The sequence below is a fragment of the Clupea harengus genome, chromosome 25 (assembly GCF_900700415.2).
Source record: "Clupea harengus chromosome 25, Ch_v2.0.2, whole genome shotgun sequence".
In the NCBI taxonomy this organism is placed as follows: domain Eukaryota; kingdom Metazoa; phylum Chordata; class Actinopteri; order Clupeiformes; family Clupeidae; genus Clupea; species Clupea harengus.
The window spans coordinates 5,109,560-5,128,097 of NC_045176.1; the positions used below are offsets into that span (position 1 = coordinate 5,109,560).

Here is an 18,538-nt window from a genome sequence, read left to right on the forward strand (position 1 = left end):
ACACTCTTAGGCCAGGGACACAGACACAAACTCTTAGGCCAGGGATAGGAATCAGTAACACAGACACACACTCTTAGGCCAGGGACACAGACACACACTCTTAGGCCAGGGACACAGACACACACTCTTAGGCCAGGGACACAGACCCACACTCTTAGGCCAGGAACACAGACACACACTCTTAGGCCAGGGACACAGACACACACTCTTAGGCCAGGGACACAGACACACACTCTTAGGCCAGGAACACAGACACACACTCTTAGGCCAGGAACACAGACACACACTCTTAGACCAGGGACACAGACACACACTCTTAGGCCAGGAACACAGACACACACTCTTAGGCCAGGAACACAGACACACACTCTTAGGCCAGGGACACAGACACACACTCTTAGGCCAGGGACACAGACACACACTCTTAGGACAGGGACACAGACACACACTCTTAGGCCAGGGACACAGACACACACTCTTAGGCCAGGGACACAGACACACACTCTTAGGCCAGGGATAGGAATCAGTAACACAGACACACACTCTTAGGCCAGGGACACAGACACACACTCTTAGGCCAGGAACACAGACACACACTCTTAGGCCAGGAACACAGACACACACTCTTAGGCCAGGAACACAGACACACACTCTTAGGCCAGGGACACAGACACACACTCTTAGGCCAGGGATAGGAATCAGTAATACAGACACACACTCTTAGGCCAGAGATAGGAATCAGTGTAAATACAGACACACACTCTTAGGCCAGGAACACAGACACACACTCTTAGGCCAGGGATAGGAATCAGTGTAAATACAGACACACACTCTTAGGCCAGGGACACAGACACACACTCTTAGGCCAGGGATAGGAATCAGTAACACAGACACACACTCTTAGGCCAGAGATAGGAATCAGTGTAAATACAGACACACACTCTTAGGCCAGGGACACAGACACACACTCTTAGGCCAGGGACACAGACACACACTCTTAGGCCAGGGACACAGACACACACTCTTAGGCCAGGGATAGGAATCAGTGGAAATACATTTAGCTAAAGAACAAACAATGTCAATAACAGTGTGGGTCTGTGCACAGTGGATTCTACATTATGAACAAGTCATCGATGGTGTCCTCTGCAATTGCAAACAATTTTTGGAGGTAAGAAGTGACTGTTGCTATTTTTACTCAAGGGGTCAACAGAGCTCTTCCAGCTACAATAGGATAAGATGGGATGTAATGTATAGGGGGTGTCATCCTGAAAACACTGGGTGAAAACTGAGTGGCGAAACCACTTAATGAGATTGATCAAACCATGATGGTAATTGAACGCCTATTTTTAGCATGCACATGTTGCAGTTTAGCATGCACATGTTGCAGTTGTTGTACAGAAGAGACATCCACACAGCAACAAAGACTGCGAGTGAAAGTGTTTTTTTTTTCATGATGTCCGAGGAAAATCTTTGGAGAACTTGTCACCTCTCGAGTGAGTTAATACTTAGTTTATGTAATGAATTTAAAAAATAAATACAGCCATGTTATTTCAGCAGCAACAAAACTATTGCTTCACTGTACTTTCAGCATACTATGGGATCTGCCTCAGAGACGTCATTCTCAACTATCGCTGTCTATAGCTCTTAAGACGCTCCTGCGTTTCGAAACCAAAAGACACACAGAAATTGCGATTGCGTTCATTGGCACAAGGTGTTTTTATTTTGGTAAATACACTGCTAAATAAGCCACCCCAACTGCTGCACATGTCGCAAATATACCTGTAGTTAGCGGTCTTAGTAAATCTGCCCCAATGTGTGTGACTGGTTGTGTGTAGTTGATGTGTGATATGTCTGTGAGCTCCACTAAGCACACACTCACACACCCACCCACGACTGTAAAGTGCATGCTTCAAACCAGATTCTAACCCAAGATAAGACCTCACACACAAGCCCAACTCTCCGAGAAAACTCTCCATCCGACAGCACAGAGTTTGTGACAGAAAGGAGCCACAGACAAATAAATAAACTAGGCTGAGGGATGGGACTAAAGACTGTGCCTGGATCCAGAGAGAGGGAGTAGTATCAGCGCTGAGGGATGGGACTAAAGACTGTGCCTGGATCCAGAGAGAGGGAGTAGTATCAGCCAACTGAGTCATCAATGGGGCAGAGGGTGAATAAAGAGACGTCACCCAGAGGCCTCCAGGCGTGTGACACCACCTGACTGGCTGAGCAGGCCACCAAATAAGCCATCAGCTAGACGCGTGGCTCGCAGCATAGCTGGAGAGCGTGCAGCGCTCTGCTCCGCGTGCCGGTCAGGGATCACACAAGGAACAGTCCCGCTTTCCAAAACACGGGACAAACCAAGGGGGACAGCTCCCCCCTGAGGGCCACTCTAAGTTCACTTGGCCACAGACCCACTGCTTCCAAAGGAAGGGGGACAACATGCTAAATGACCATCCACAGAGCATTACTCTGATCTGAGTTTTATACGGCTAAAGAAATCTCTTCAGAGAGAATGCTGATTGTTGCTGCGAGGATAAATGCTACTTGGCTTGACAAACAAAAGCTTATTTCACAGAGCAATACTCTGATCTGAGTTTTATACGGCTAAAGAAATCTCTTCAGAGAGAATGCGGATTGTTGCTGCGAGGATAAATGCTACTTGGCTTGACAAACAAAAGATTATTTCACAGAGCAATACTCTGATCTGATGTCTATACGGCTAAAGAAATCTCTTCAGAGAGAATGCCGATTGTTGCTGCGAGGATAAATGCTACTTGGCTTGACAAACAAAAGCTTATTTCACAGAGCAATACTCTGATCTGATGTCTATACGGCTAAAGAAATCTCTTCAGAGAGAATGCGGATTGTTGCTGCGAGGATAAATGCTACTTGGCTTGACAAACAAAAGATTATTTCACAGAGCAATACTCTGATCTGATGTCTATACGGCTAAAGAAATCTCTTCAGAGAGAATGCCGATTGTTGCTGCGAGGATAAATGCTACTTGGCTTGACAAACAAAAGCTTATTTCACAGAGCATTACTCTGATCTGATGTTTATACGGCTAAAGAAATCTCTTCAGAGAGAATGCTGATTGTTGCTGCAAGGATAAATGCTACTTGGCTTGACAAACAAAAGCTTATTTCACAGAGCATTACTCTGATCTGATGTCTATACGGCTAAAGAAATCTCTTCAGAGAGAATGCTGATTGTTGCTGCGAGGATAAATGCTACTTGGCTTGACAAACAAAAGCTTATTTCACAGAGCAATACTCTGATCTGATGTCTATACGGCTAAAGAAATCTCTTCAGAGAGAATGCTGATTGTTGCTGCGAGGATAAATGCTACTTGGCTTGACAAACAAAAGCTTATTTCACAGAGCATTACTCTGATCTGATGTCTATACGGCTAAAGAAATCTCTTCAGAGAGAATGCCGATTGTTGCTGCGAGGATAAATGCTACTTGGCTTGACAAACAAAAGATTATTTCACAGAGCAATACTCTGATCTGATGTTTATACGGCTAAAGAAATCTCTTCAGAGAGAATGCTGATTGTTGCTGCGAGGATAAATGCTACTTGGCTTGACAAACAAAAGCTTATTTCACAGAGCAATACTCTGATCTGATGTCTATACGGCTAAAGAAATCTCTTCAGAGAGAATGCCGATTGTTGCTGCGAGGATAAATGCTACTTGGCTTGACAAACAAAAGCTTATTTCACAGAGCATTACTCTGATCTGATGTTTATACGGCTAAAGAAATCTCTTCAGAGAGAATGCTGATTGTTGCTGCGAGGATAAATGCTACTTGGCTTGACAAACAAAAGATTATTTCACAGAGCAATACTCTGATCTGATGTCTATACGGCTAAAGAAATCTCTTCAGAGAGAATGCCGATTGTTGCTGCGAGGATAAATGCTACTTGGCTTGACAAACAAAAGCTTATTTCACAGAGCATTACTCTGATCTGATGTTTATACGGCTAAAGAAATCTCTTCAGAGAGAATGCTGATTGTTGCTGCGAGGATAAATGCTACTTGGCTTGACAAACAAAAGCTTATTTCACAGAGCATTACTCTGATCTGATGTTTATACGGCTAAAGAAATCTCTTCAGAGAGAATGCAGATTGTTGCTGCGAGGATAAATGCTACTTGGCTTGACAAACAAAAGCTTATTTCACAGAGCAATACTCTGATCTGAGTTTTATACGGCTAAAGAAATCTCTTCAGAGAGAATGCTGATTGTTGCTGCGAGGATAAATGCTACTTGGCTTGACAAACAAAAGCTTATTTCACAGAGCAATACTCTGATCTGATGTCTATACGGCTAAAGAAATCTCTTCAGAGAGAATGCTGATTGTTGCTGCGAGGATAAATGCTACTTGGCTTGACAAACAAAAGCTTATTTCACAGAGCAATACTCTGATCTGAGTTTTATACGGCTAAAGAAATCTCTTCAGAGAGAATGCTGATTGTTGCTGCGAGGATAAATGCTACTTGGCTTGACAAACAAAAGATTATTTCACAGAGCAATACTCTGATCTGATGTCTATACGGCTAAAGAAATCTCTTCAGAGAGAATGCTGATTGTTGCTGCGAGGATAAATGCTACTTGGCTTGACAAACAAAAGCTTATTTCACAGAGCATTACTCTGATCTGATGTTTATACGGCTAAAGAAATCTCTTCAGAGAGAATGCTGATTGTTGCTGCGAGGATAAATGCTACTTGGCTTGACAAACAAAAGCTTATTTCACAGAGCAATACTCTGATCTGAGTTTTATACGGCTAAAGAAATCTCTTCAGAGAGAATGCTGATTGTTGCTGCGAGGATAAATGCTACTTGGCTTGACAAACAAAAGATTATTTCACAGAGCATTACTCTGATCTGATGTCTATACGGCTAAAGAAATCTCTTCAGAGAGAATGCCGATTGTTGCTGCGAGGATAAATGCTACTTGGCTTGACAAACAAAAGCTTATTTCACAGAGCATTACTCTGATCTGATGTTTATACGGCTAAAGAAATCTCTTCAGAGAGAATGCTGATTGTTGCTGCGGGGATAAATGCTACTTGGCTTGACAAACAAAAGCTTATTTCACAGAGAAATACTCTGATCTGATGTCTATACGGCTAAAGAAATCTCTTCAGAGAGAATGCTGATTGTTGCTGCGAGGATAAATGCTACTTGGCTTGACAAACAAAAGCTTATTTCACAGAGCATTACTCTGATCTGATGTTTATACGGCTAAAGAAATCTCTTCAGAGAGAATGCTGATTGTTGCTGCGAGGATAAATGCTACTTGGCTTGACAAACAAAAGATTATTTTGCAGTAACGCTCATGGGCGTTTTCCCACATGTCCATACTCCTGAGACTGGCATCGCACAAAATCAAACCGTAGTGGAACAGGTGGATTCCTCTAACGTTGTAGGCCGGGCTGCTGGCTGCTGGCTGCTGGCTGCTTGAAGTCTCATCTTGGGTCAATATGTTGATTTGATGCATGCTCCTTACCATCATGGGTGTGTGAGTGTGTGCCTAACGAAGCTCACAGACACATCACACATCAGCGTACGAAAGCAACACACACAAGACAGTCTAGGGCAGTCTGGGGACAGGGCTGTACAAGGCTGAGACACGTCCCTGGATGACTGCGGGGATACTGGTGGTCACTCGTGGTTCCATATACACACCACTCCTCACCACGTCCATTCAGTAAATAATCACAGAAATAGACACCACTTTTAACAATAACTCTGTTGACAGAGAGGCACGATTACTAGGCAAATAAAGAACAAGTCAAAATAAATCTAAGCAGGACTGCAGATTTCTTTCCCTGTCAGACTGCAACATCAGCACTATTTACAACAGCACCTGAGCCACAGTACTAAATATACACAACGGGGCCACATTACCAAAAAAAAAAACACAGGTCCTATCTTGTCCTCGTGAACCTCTGTGTTACAACTTGTTTGTGTTTAAAACTGGCTCCGGTCCTAGAACACTGCCATAAGGATGTTCAGGGCGCTGAAGCGGTTCTGGCAGTATTCATGCCAGGTCTCTTATCACACAACCAAGGTGTCATTGGAAGAGGGGGAGAGATAATAGCGGTGGCTTGTGTCGGAGCTAACTTAGGTCATCTGAGTCACGTGGACCGGAGTGGTCCAGCATCCCCCGCCTGTGCGATCCTGCAGATGTGCTGACCAGCTGTTTCATGCAACCATGGCTAACGGGGCTGAAGTGTGATAGACTCCCAGCGGTCCAGCGCCCCGCAGACATCGGCTCCAGCACCAAGGTTACCAGTGTTTATACAGCTGCACCCCCCTAGCCTTGCAGAGCTGTCTCCTTCAGTGCCGGCCAAGAATCACACACAGTTCCCATCCCCAAGTGACAACCCTCTTGATCTTATCATTATCGCTCAACAAATCAACAACCCGGTAAAAATCAGCTTTTTGGATGGCTCTGAGTCGTACCTTTCAAATTTCCTTCTCTTTTTATTGGAGTCGTCTGGGGTCTTGAATTGGCAGTTGGCTTGCTTCTGAGGTGTCTGCAACAATGCCTGAGCGGACCGGACCCAGTCACTCAGTAAACGGCGGCCGGTTGAATCTACAGGGTCGGGTTCTGCAACATTCGAGGAGGCCATTTCACCTGCGGTACTACCCTCTCCATCCGAGGGGTAGTCAGAGATGTCCACATCAGGCACCTGGAAGAAAAGTGCGACAGTGGTACAGGAGGTAAAGAAGTGGTTTAGTAATCAGAAGGTTGCTAGTTCGATTCCCTGTCGAAGCGTCCTTGAGCAAGACACTGAACCCCTAATTGCTCCTGATGTGCAGTGTGCCATCAGTGTAAAATGAGTATACATTGTAAGTCGCACATGTAAGTCACTTTGGATAAAAGCGTCTGGTAAATGTAAATGTAAAAGCAGTCGCTATGATCATAGACCAAAAAGATCAGATTTTCTAAAGCATGAGAGGAGGTCATTAGGTAATGTGGTCAGTTGCCTTCCCTGTTCAGTATTGACATCCAGTTACTTCCAAACTTCGACACTATGTCTATATTATTTAACACAAATGAATGCAAGACAACATAAAACAGTTGATTGTGCCATTCCACATAGGACGTAGGGGATGGAACAGGGGTGACACAAAAACGGCAAACTTAGAATTGAGATCGAGCCAGAAGACAGAGTGGTTTCTCACTCAGGACAGAGAGAGAAACACACAAAAAACAATGTCACAGTAAGACTATACTATTCATTCTGCCATTCTACATTTCTTCTCCCAGCAACACATGGGTGGGTGCTCAAACAACTCTACAGTAGCATGTGATAGCCTGTTGGATTAATCAACAGGATCATGTTTCTATTTTGGAGGCCTGAGAGAGGGGTCAGTGTGACCAGGGAGGACTATATCGTAGTACAGCAGATTCTTAGAAAGTGTTGCTAGGAGAATCCAAACACCACGTGGGGATTGGTTGACACTGCTTCAAGGAACCTCTCTAATGGCAAATGGTTGTTTGTGATGCCCAAGGAGGAGATGTTTACACTCTTTGGAAGGGAATCAAATGATGAGCCCTTCACACAAGCAAGGGCTCATCACAAGCACACAAGTATAGCCCACTTGGTAAAGGATTACGAGGTTGATCAGCCAAGTATCAAACAAGGCTTTGGCTGATATCTCCTCTCATATAAAGCATTTATAGACCAAACATCAAGTGGGGATTGGTTGACACTGCTTCAAGGAACCTCTCTAATGGCAAATGGACAGGGTGTTGTTTATTCCCTCTTCTTGTTGCCCTAAGATGAATAGAGATACACTAGACAGGGGTCAAGTTGAATTTGTTCAAGGAACTACAACAAAAAATACAGACGTATTAAATACAAATACAGAAGTTTTTATTTATCTGGCCGATGCGTTGTAGTGTTATAAACACACCCATGCAGTTTAACACAAAGGACTTTCTTCTTCATGATGCAATACTCAACAATAAGTAACAGGTGCACAGCGACGATGATCATACGACATCATAAAGCAACAACAAAGTTGTTGACCACACTATGCGGCATCAAATTGTCCCTCCACACTGAGGACCCTAGATCGTGAATATTCTATTAGCAACGCGAAAATCCAGTTCCTTATTTAGTACCAGGAGGCTTTGAGTTTATATGGTCAAAATATCTATCTGAATCCATAACACGCTTTTCATGGCTTTAAAGTAAAGTAGACATTTTGAAAAAGAAATACAATAACTTTGTTATGCATGTCAATGCTCATCCTCATAGGAACTACTATGGGACTACTACAATAGGAAGAAAATGTTTAGCTAATGTTGCTCTCAAACTAATCCCTAAGAAAGTACTGGTCTAATCGGTAATGTGCTTCAGTACAGAATGTAAATCAGTGAACAAAGTTGTTCTATGATATCCTTGGCATGCTGTACACACTGTACTCATAAAAACAGTAAAAGGTTTATAGGCAACAATAGCCCCCTTTGGGCAAAAGAAAGAGATAGTAAAGATAACAGCCATAATTTCACATATGAGGCGGATAAATACAACGAGTGATTGATGACTAAGATAAATCACCTAAGGATGAGTCACAGCGGAAGTGACACGCACTTAGCCCGAAGGGAGAGGGGACAGAGTATTAGAGCATAAACACACACACACACACACACACACACACGTAATGCTGCTGCATCAACAGCACACCACCCAACCAACACACCTGACTATAGAACCAGTTCCCATGGAAAAAGCCATTGGCAAAACCTTTTAGTCGTGTGCAGACAAGTTCCAGCATTCCAGCCCACTCATCGGCCTACGCGCTCTTTTTTATTTGAATCAACTTGACCCTGCTAGGCTGGCTTCCAGCAAACGTCACACTCTTCTAACTAGCTCCGCGGAACACTATGTTCCTGGCTCCCGTTCAACAATGTGTTCAGCCTGCAATGAGTGCAGAGGAGCTGGAAGCACACACGAGGACTTCAACCTCTGTCAAATCCATCTCGGGCATGTTTTTTGTGGGGGGGAACGCTGGGTAGTAAACACGGGTTTACAATCTCCCTGGCACAGACCGCTGCAGATGTGGTGGTAATCGCTCGCCCCTACGTTGTGCTAGCTGAGGCCAAGAGCCAGAAGAGCTAGCCGTCATCTGGCCTCAATGCTGTTAGTTTCCAATCACTGAGGTTTTTTTTTTTTTTTTTAGCTGTGCACATTCCTTGTTACTGAGAGAAATATAAATGATGGATTGGTTTTGAATTTTATTTCTTTTTATATTTCAGTGAATTGTTTTAGTCCTTTCTGCCATTATTTCTGGCAAGTGGTTGCCTCGCACTGGGGACAGAGAGAGTGGTTGCTCACTCAGGACAGAGAGAGAAACACACACAAAACAGTGCCACAGTAAGACTATACTATTCATTCTGCCATTCTACATTTCTTCTCCCAGCAACACATGGGTGGGTGCTCAAACAACACTACAGTAGCATGTGATAGCCTATTGGATTAATCAACAGGATCAAATAGCAATGTTTTTTCCTCAGTCAATTTCAAAAAGGGCATGTTTCTATTTTGGAGGCCTGAGAGAGGGGTCAGTGTGACCAGGGACTATATCGTAGTACAGCAGATTCTTAGAAAGTGTTGCTAGGAGAATCCAAACACCACGTGGGGATTGGTTGACACTGCTTCAAGGAACCTCTCTAATGGCAAATGGTTGTTTGTGATGCCCAAGGAGGAGATGTTTACACTCTTTGGAAGGGAATCAAATGATGAGCCCTTCACACAAGCAAGGGCTCATCACAAGCACACAAGTATAGCCCACTTGGTAAAGGATTACGAGGGATTACAAAGCCAAGTATCCAACAAGGCTTTGGCTGATATCTCCTCTCATATAAAGCATTTATAGTCAATTCTTGCTTCAGTTGTAAGTCACAATTATCATCTGCTTTTACTTAGTTAGCACAATAACAGTTTCACTGCAAGAGGGACATTTCTTAAACCTGTAGCATAACCAGAATTTGCATTCTGATTTCATTCAAGTTTTGGTCCACTTCTTTTGAATGGAAAGGATAAAAGAGTGGGGAGATGCAACTTTACGAGCTGCTGAGTATGATTTAAATAGCTGAATACAGCACAAGTTCTGGCTTATGGGAGAATATAACTTATATTTTTCAGTTAGACGGAGACAGAACTGTATTTTTTGTTTTAATTTAGTGCAAGAAAGTTGATGTGATGCATGTCTAAAGTCAGAATCGTCTCAGGCATGGAAGGTCTGCCTGCTCTGATTGGGAGCCAAGCAAAGAAGCTCCATTGTGTTTCTGCTGATAGCGTAATCTTTTTTGGCGCCATTTCAGCTCCCGCGGTTCTCACAACATCAATTACATTGCAGCGCTAACAAGTCCTTCATAATGCTTTGTAGTGCACTTGTGCTCAGCTAATTGATAGGTCCACTGGATGATAATATAATGTTCACCTATTTGCCACAGGTGATCTTCAGACCAAGCCAAACTAAAGTTATCACATGGATTTGTTTGGACAATATGGATTGTCTGTTATAGCCAATCGAAATCGGCAGCTGTGTTTTATGTTATTGCTGTTGAGCAATGTTGCCATGGCTACATTCATTATATATAGCCATTTCAACAGTGGTGTATCCTTCAAAGATCTATGCTGTTTGCATCATTTCAGTCTAGAATTACAATTTGTACTGACACTAGAAAAAAGCTTATCTCACCTTATCAGCTCTCAAAATGAATCTTTCCCTACACAAGAGCTTTTTTAGGGTGGGTAGAAGCCAACAGTTCAGAGGGAGAAGTCTGCAACAGTACTTTTTTTCTCCTACTCATGTGATGAGTTGGGCTAGCTAATGCAGTTTGAATTCCACTGGTGCAATTCTAGTTCAGCTATGTTTCACTATGGGCTTAATGTTCCTGCCCAGTGTCCAAAGAATAATTAGCTTTTTCATTTTTTTTAATTCTTGCATTCATTACATATTATTTAGACATAATGATATATAAACAGCCTACGTTTGCACAAAGTCAAGTAAGTAAGTAAGTGGTATTGACCTGGTGTTGTGGAATACCTGATATGTGCACTACACAGTCTGACTGCAATCTCTGAAGCACAACACATTTGTCTTCAGTGCCTCTAACCCACATAGCATCAGCAGCTTGCTTGCTTTGCCTGTCTGTTTTTTTTCTTTTCTTTCTTTTTTTTTGCTTGCTTCAGCAAGTTTCCCTGCAAGGGAAGAGTACGTCTTGGATCTTTGACTCAAGGTGGAGCTAACAACTTGAACCGACTTGAAATTTTTTGCAATATTAAAATTTAGAAAGAAACAACAAGCAGCTGAAACAATGCCTCATGAGTCAGTTTTGACTGGCCTCTCTGCGAGTAAGGAGTGACTCTAGTGTGGCACGAGGTCCACTGAGGTGAGAGCCTCCGCACTCGGGGGGTCCGCAGCTGCTTGGTTCCCTCTCCAGTCAGCTGACAGCTTCCGCTTTCAAGTGTGCTGCCTTCTTCCATGTTTCTTGCTTCCAAGCGTTTCAATATGTCATGTGTAAGTGACCAAAAGAAAAGGCCAAAAGAAAGTAAATTGATCACACTCTACACACGAAAAACAAAACACTATTTTACTATTTTATTCTCAGTTACAAAATAGTGGTATTTGGTGATCTGGAGAACATTTTAAAATCCCCTGTTTGCTCAGCATCTATCAAAAAAAACAATGCCCTTTTAGTGAGACTGTTCGTTGAACACACTAACCCACAAGGCTGCAGTGGCTGTCACGCTCAAAATTCAAAGTGTAAACATTTGCCAAAATCTGAACTCAAGTTGCCAAAGCTGCAAATAGTACTCTTTCCATAAACTACTCATAACCCTTAAAGGAATAAAGCCCAACATCCATGATGAGGTGTACACACGGAAGGGTTGGGCCTCCGTTGCCTGTATTTGTAATATATATTTGACTGCAACATTAGGGTCTGATATGCATGTGAAATCTTTTTAGAGGTGTACCTGTTGTTGTCCCTGGTTTTGACATGTGTCCTAACCCACCGTGAGTATGGAAGGGGTCGATCTGGGACAACAGACACCACTGTTGAGCCTTCTAGAGGTGTTGTGGGCCTGATTCAACGAAACACTGATGAGAAAAAGGTGTCCACTAAACAGTGAAATGCTCACAAAGGGATTTGTAGTTGTCGTAGTCACGTGTTGTTAAGTATCGGTATGATGTTTGTAGCACATCCTGTTGTTATAATACATAGGTTAAGCTGTTGGGTATGGGGACTTGCATGCAACAGTGAGGTTTGGCCTCTGTGGGAAGTCCTCAACCTATAGAGGAATTAACATCTTTTCTTGTGGATAATTCAAATTATAGGTCAACTAGTTCAAACCAGTTGATGTATGTGTTACATTATTGTCCGTTGTCGATTGCCTTGATATAAAATATATTTAGCTGTACCCACATGAAACCAGCTCTGAATGTTTGTGAATACAGTCCTTCGCCCTAGACTTGATCAGTCACACCCATGAATATGGCACAGTAACCTGTCTTTTCAGGTTAAGAAGAGACCTCCAGGCCTATGCCATCAACCTAGACAGCTCCACTGGCTGCCTGTAGCTGCTCGCATTAAGTTCAAGTCATTTATGCTTGCTTACAGAGTGATTGCTGGTTCTGCTCCCACCTACTTAAATGTTCTTGTACGGGCAAATGTTACCCCCCAGGATGCTGCGCTCGTCTAATGAGCGTCGTTTAGCACTGCCGTCTGTGCAAGTACGTCAATCCAGACTATTCTCATTCGTAGTTACACGTTGGTGGAACGAGCTGCCTAGCACTACCAGAGCAGGGGCGTCCCTCTCTACCTTTAAGACCCAACTCTTCAGAGAGCACCTTCCTTCCTAACTTGCACTTCTACTAGTACTTAACTTGCACTTACAGCAGTTACATTTCTGCACTTTTTTTCTATTTCTTACGTAAAATAGTATTTATTGTTATACTAGGTCTCTATTGCTCGTAGCTTGACTGTTCTCTCCCTTGTTCTCTGCTAAATGACTAAATAAATGTAAATGTAGATGTAGACAGCTTTCCCGGTGTCTTGGATATGGTCAATGGTTACCCATAAGGTCAAATCAATGACTGAGGAATCAACTACTCCTCAAATGGACCTCAAATGGTGGAAGTTTGGGGCGCGACGAACATTTTGGCCATGTAAGCATTTCTAAATTGGAAAGTGTACTTTCACATCCGCAAAAGAAAGGACTGATGGGAAGGCTGATGCGTCACACCGCAGACCACCTCACGATCACTCACTGGGCTGACTGACCAGTAGTCTTGTGACAGAAGAATGGAAGCCACTTGATTTGAAAAAAAAAACTAGAAAATGTGTGCATATTCAGTCCAAGTTGGAACCCGGTGCTGGCCACAGGGCAAAGGTCAACAGGATAAAAGATGAAGTTCCTCACACTGTAGTTTTTTTCGGGAGCAGAAAACTACACTCTGTGGACATTCATTATTGTTCTGGTTAACCATTTGATTTGACCCATGAAAGGTTGTCCAGCTATAAAAAAAAAAAAAACATACTTGATATGGCAGTCCTCCTATAGTGGCAGTGGCTATTAGATGAGACGGTTGGATAGTTCTGGCAAAACAATTTGATTAGCTCTTTGATCATGCACTGCAAGACTAAAGTTTGCTTTTAACTGGCTTTGAATGCAGTGATCAAAGGAATGACTACTGTTTGGTAAAGCCTATAAATGAACAGCCAAACTTAAAGTCGAACTCTGCAAGGCTCGGCCCGCCTATTGCTCTCAGTTCAGTTTTCACTGAGATTATAGTCTGGAAACCCTATTGGCAAACTGAACCACTCCGCCACTCTGAAGGGACGACCAATCAGAGACCAGTGGGGTTGAAGTGAAGTATTTGTTTTAAAATGTAGAATCAACAATGGCAGCAAAACCAGAGCTAGACAAATTGATGCAGAGAGTAGTAGCAACGCTACGCAAACATCAAAGAACGAGTAGATTGTGTACATTTATTCATCAAGGGCAAAGACTTTCTTTCTTTACTGTCAACGGGGTTTGGGGAAAAAGGTTAATATATCAGCTTGCACTGTTGGTGGCGACGTAGACAGTATAGCAAACCCGTAGTGGTCAATGCTGATTGGTTAAAGGCTGGTCCAATGGTTTCGAAATTTACCCCACAATTAAGTCTACGCCCATTAGGCCCTCTGCCTGGCAGGGGTTTGATTCTGTTATGTGTGGCTCAGACCCCCATAGAAAAAATACTTCTTGATCACTGGATCAACAAAGTTACAACAATTCAAGTCCTTTCTACTTCATCTTATTTTTTTTCCCACAGCATCTTGTTAGGAAATCTTTTCATGGTTTTGTCAGCACCTGAATCAGTAGTCTCGGAAGTCTCCAATCTGCCAACATCGGTACTGGGTTAGGGTACTTGGGAGTCCTGTTGTCCAACATCTGTGCTAAAGGCTTTAATGGAAGCATTGCTTCTGCAAAGCATGTGGCAACAAAATGGCAAAACTAAAACTTTCCAACAGAACGGGTACCGAGCGTCCTCAAAGTGTGTCAAAAAGTAACAGCACTCCTGAACATGACCTCAACTTTATACACCAGCCAACCGTCCAACAGTCTTGAGTACCCTGTTTCCTTTCACAGCATTATCTTTCCCTGCCTTGCGCTTCGGCTAATGCCACTGCAGCATAAAGGGGGTCAGCTAATGCAGATGTACAGCTGAAAACATGTGTCTTTCAAGTTTTGTATCACTATTAACTGTAGGAGAGAGAAATCTTTCCCATCACTACAGCCAGGAGAGAGTAATCATCACTACAGCCAGGAGAGAGTAATCTCAACCAGGAGAGAGTAATCTCAACCAGGAGAGAGAAATCTTAACTACAACCAGGAGAGAGTAATCATCACTACAACCAGGAGAGAGTAATCATCACTACAACCAGGAGAGAGTAATCTCAACCAGGAGAGAGTAATCATCACTACCGCCAGGAGAGAGTAATCTCAACCAGGAGAGAGTAATCTCAACCAGGAGAGAGTAATCATCACTACCGCCAGGAGAGAGTAATCTCAACCAGGAGAGAGTAATCTCAACCAGGAGAGAGTAATCATCACTACCGCCAGGAGAGAGTAATCTCAACCAGGAGAGAGTAATCATCACTACAACCAGGAGAGAGTAATCTCAACCAGGAGAGAGTAATCATCACTACCGCCAGGAGAGAGTAATCTTAAGCACCTCAAGCTAGTTCCAACAATGGGGCAACCAGAAACAAATACACAAGAGAAGATATCACACATCTCAGAATCGGTGCCAAAAACAATCTCCTGTGTTTACTCAGGATTGTGACTGGTGGAGTTTTATGTCACAGTTTTTTTTAAACTAGCTAGCAAAAATCGTCAGTCAATAGGGAGATAGGGAGTTTTCTAAACAGAGATTTAGGCCTCCAAGCACCCACTTGAAATCCCATCTTGTGAAAGTCTAAAGTTTTTGACTCACGGCTTATAGAGCTGCTGCAGTCCTCTCGTGAAGGAATACTGCCACCTACTGTGAGCTCATAGCAACATATCACAAGGCTTCAGTAGGGTTTGTGTATGACTGTTCATGTAGTGTTAGCAAGGAAAGTACTCTGGAAACTCACTATTTGTGTCTCTCTGGGTTGTTTTTCTTCGCTTTTGTCCTTCTCAGGCGAGTTGCAATCTGAAATTGCTCCACTGTTGTCAGGCTCTTTCTCCTGGTGGCCCCGTACCTCGTCCTCCTCATCACTCAAATCACTGCCAGACTCAATAGCAGGGAGCTCGTCTGTGAAGAGAGGTTGATAAAGTTTGGAGGCAAATGGCACAAAACTCCAATGGTTATGTCTCCATTGGGATAAATGTAATCTTAAATTACACAAAATAAAAAGTTCTGTCTGATTTAAAAATGGTGCATGATCTAGCGACTGTGTGCACCCAGCAATGTGACACAGGCATCTACATTGGACACAGAGGTAAATACAGACAATTAGTCAATCAACCAAAGAAACAATTAAGTGAAAAACTTGAATACTGTAATTTCCAGACTATTAACCGCGGTTTATACATTGATTTTGCAAACATTCTGCAGCCCTGCAGTTAATACTTAATAGGTGTGTCCTACACACAGGAATGCATTTTTTCTGCCTGGTAGTTAGTAACGCGCACAGCAACTGCCAGATAAAGTGTGGATGGGTCTCTCTCTCTCTCTTCCTCTTTCACATACGAAAAACAACATGGGATAGATAACACATTTTCATTCACACTCAGTCACATTCAGGCCTACCAGACTGTATCCAACGGGATGCTATGGAGCGCGAAACTTCTGCAAGAGGTGTGCGAGGTCTCATGCCAGTTAGTGAACTATCCTAGCTATCTCTAGCTTAGCGAACCATCTTAACAGTGGGCAGCTGCTAGCATGTGATGTTAATATGTGTGAATATGAACTTGTGAACATGAAGTTGTTAATATGAAGCTGCACAGGCACCCTGGGGGTTATGTACCTTTCCCAACTATAGTTTTATAAGCTAAATCGAGGAGACTAAAACAGCAGTTAGATAAGCTAATAAAAAAAAAGATAATAGCTATCATTTCTTGCAAATGGAAATCCATTTAAATCGTTTAAGGTTATTAAAGTTTCCTTAGCTAGCTAGTTAACTAGCATAGCAACTAGATAACCATAGCAACCAGGAAACACAACTAGCTAGCAAAAGTTTATTTCTCAAAACCGGCTCACCAATAAAGGCAGTCTTGGGTTCAAAGTGATCACAGCCACTTGTGGGTGATGTTAAATGAACACCAGACATTAATCAATCCTAAAGCTGTATTAATTGATGTATTTATTGAAGTACTTTAGTCTATGCCACCGCACTTTGTTCTACTCTTAATGTATATATATATTTTGGGGGGGGCTGTTCCTACTGTTTTTGGATAGTTGTAGTATTGTTATGTTATATGTTGTTGTTGTGTTATATGTTGTCCCTCGTCACACCAACAGGAGAAGCACTCAAAATTTCGTTGTATGAATACAATGACAATAAAGGCTTTTCTATTCTATTCTATTCTATTCTAAGAGAAATAATGGGACATCAACAGAGCAAGGGCTTACTCTGATATCACTGTAATGTTAGCGAATGAGGTGCCCCACCTTGCCCTTCTCGGAACCATTAAAGTAACGTGTTCAATTCCCACTGCAAGCATATCAGAAGAGTATCGTTCATGGTACTAGATCACCAGGGGATCAATTAACAATTAGACTTACACATTTAGCGTCCATTCCCACACCCGATAAATGGTTTTCACTGTGAGTGGGTAAGGGGTATTTGTGTGTGTGTGTGTGTGTGTGTGTGTGTGTGTGTGTGTGCATGCAATGCAAGTGTAGTATTTTTTGCTTGAAATGCCCATCCCTACTTCTTACAACTTTTCAATGGCTAGTAGTGCTTGCACCACAACTACATGGCATTACGTTCAATAAACTGCGGTTAATACACGGGCGCAGCCAATACATGGGTTTGTTAAATTACATCAAACACTGTAATGCAGTTTATATACAGTGCGGTTAATAGTCGGGGAAAATACGGTACACGCATACCAGCATAATTCTGCAGATCTTTGGGAATGTTGCTGGTATCTCATATTTTCCTCAAACAAATTGTCTGAATTGTTTGTGGGGAAAACAAATGTAGCAAAGACCAACTGTGCCTACCTGCTTCACTGTTTAATAACTGCAGATAGCTGCTGACGTTGAGTCTGGGTTTGTGTTGGGGCTGAGACTGGCATTGTTTTGGAGTCACCACTGTTCTGGGTGGAGGACTTTTGTCCTCACAGTCAGATGGTTCACTTTCACTAGAGCTCCAAGCAATGTGGACAGGCTCCTCTCTGTACTCTAAAAGGATAATAATAACAGCATCCAATAGCAACTCTATTTTTATCAGATTAAATAGTAACAGTTAGAAACTTACCAATCACCAAATATATTGGTTACCTGCAGGTGTTTGAAGCAGACTTTGTCTCGCAGTTGCATGTTTTTGGCCCACTGTTTTGGTTTTCTGTCACAATAATGAAAGCTGACGTTACACATGGAAGTTGTTTGTGGAGTGGAGAAAGCGCCTCAAAACTATTTGTCATGGGATAATCAGATTAAATCAGATTAAAGTGTTGACATGGATAGTGAACACGCTGGTCCCATGTGTCATGCTATCTTGTGACTCAATTGTCCTCACCTTCTGGATTGGGGTGTCAAGGAAACCGTCTCCACATCGCTGCCACGACTTCAGTGACGAAGAGACCGGCATTTTTGTTTCACTAGAGGTAATTCTGAGCGTGTCTTTTACATCCTCTGGGAACAGGATACATCTCAAATCTCTTGACTTTCTTTTTCGCTGACAAGGGAAAAGAGATGTAGGAATGTCTGATGTTACTTGTTTGTTATTGTTATGTTACTTCCCTAACGTCATCGAGGTCTGTCTACAAAATGAGAAACGTGGTGGTCTTTACTATTTTTTA

General features: G+C 42.7%; 1 protein-coding gene across 1 annotated transcript in view; it reads right to left on the reverse strand.

Annotated features, from left to right (window-relative positions):
- Window positions 1-18,538, reverse strand: part of spidr (scaffold protein involved in DNA repair) — a 55,078-nt gene that overhangs the window by 35,279 nt on the left and 1,261 nt on the right. The window contains exons 2-6 of the mRNA XM_031562853.2: window positions 18,256-18,414; window positions 18,018-18,081; window positions 17,739-17,918; window positions 15,661-15,821; window positions 6,477-6,706 (exon numbers count right to left, since the gene is read on the reverse strand). Of these exons, the coding sequence (XP_031418713.1) occupies window positions 6,477-6,706; window positions 15,661-15,821; window positions 17,739-17,918; window positions 18,018-18,081; window positions 18,256-18,414 (794 nt within the window). The remainder of the gene's footprint in view (window positions 1-6,476; window positions 6,707-15,660; window positions 15,822-17,738; window positions 17,919-18,017; window positions 18,082-18,255; window positions 18,415-18,538) is intronic.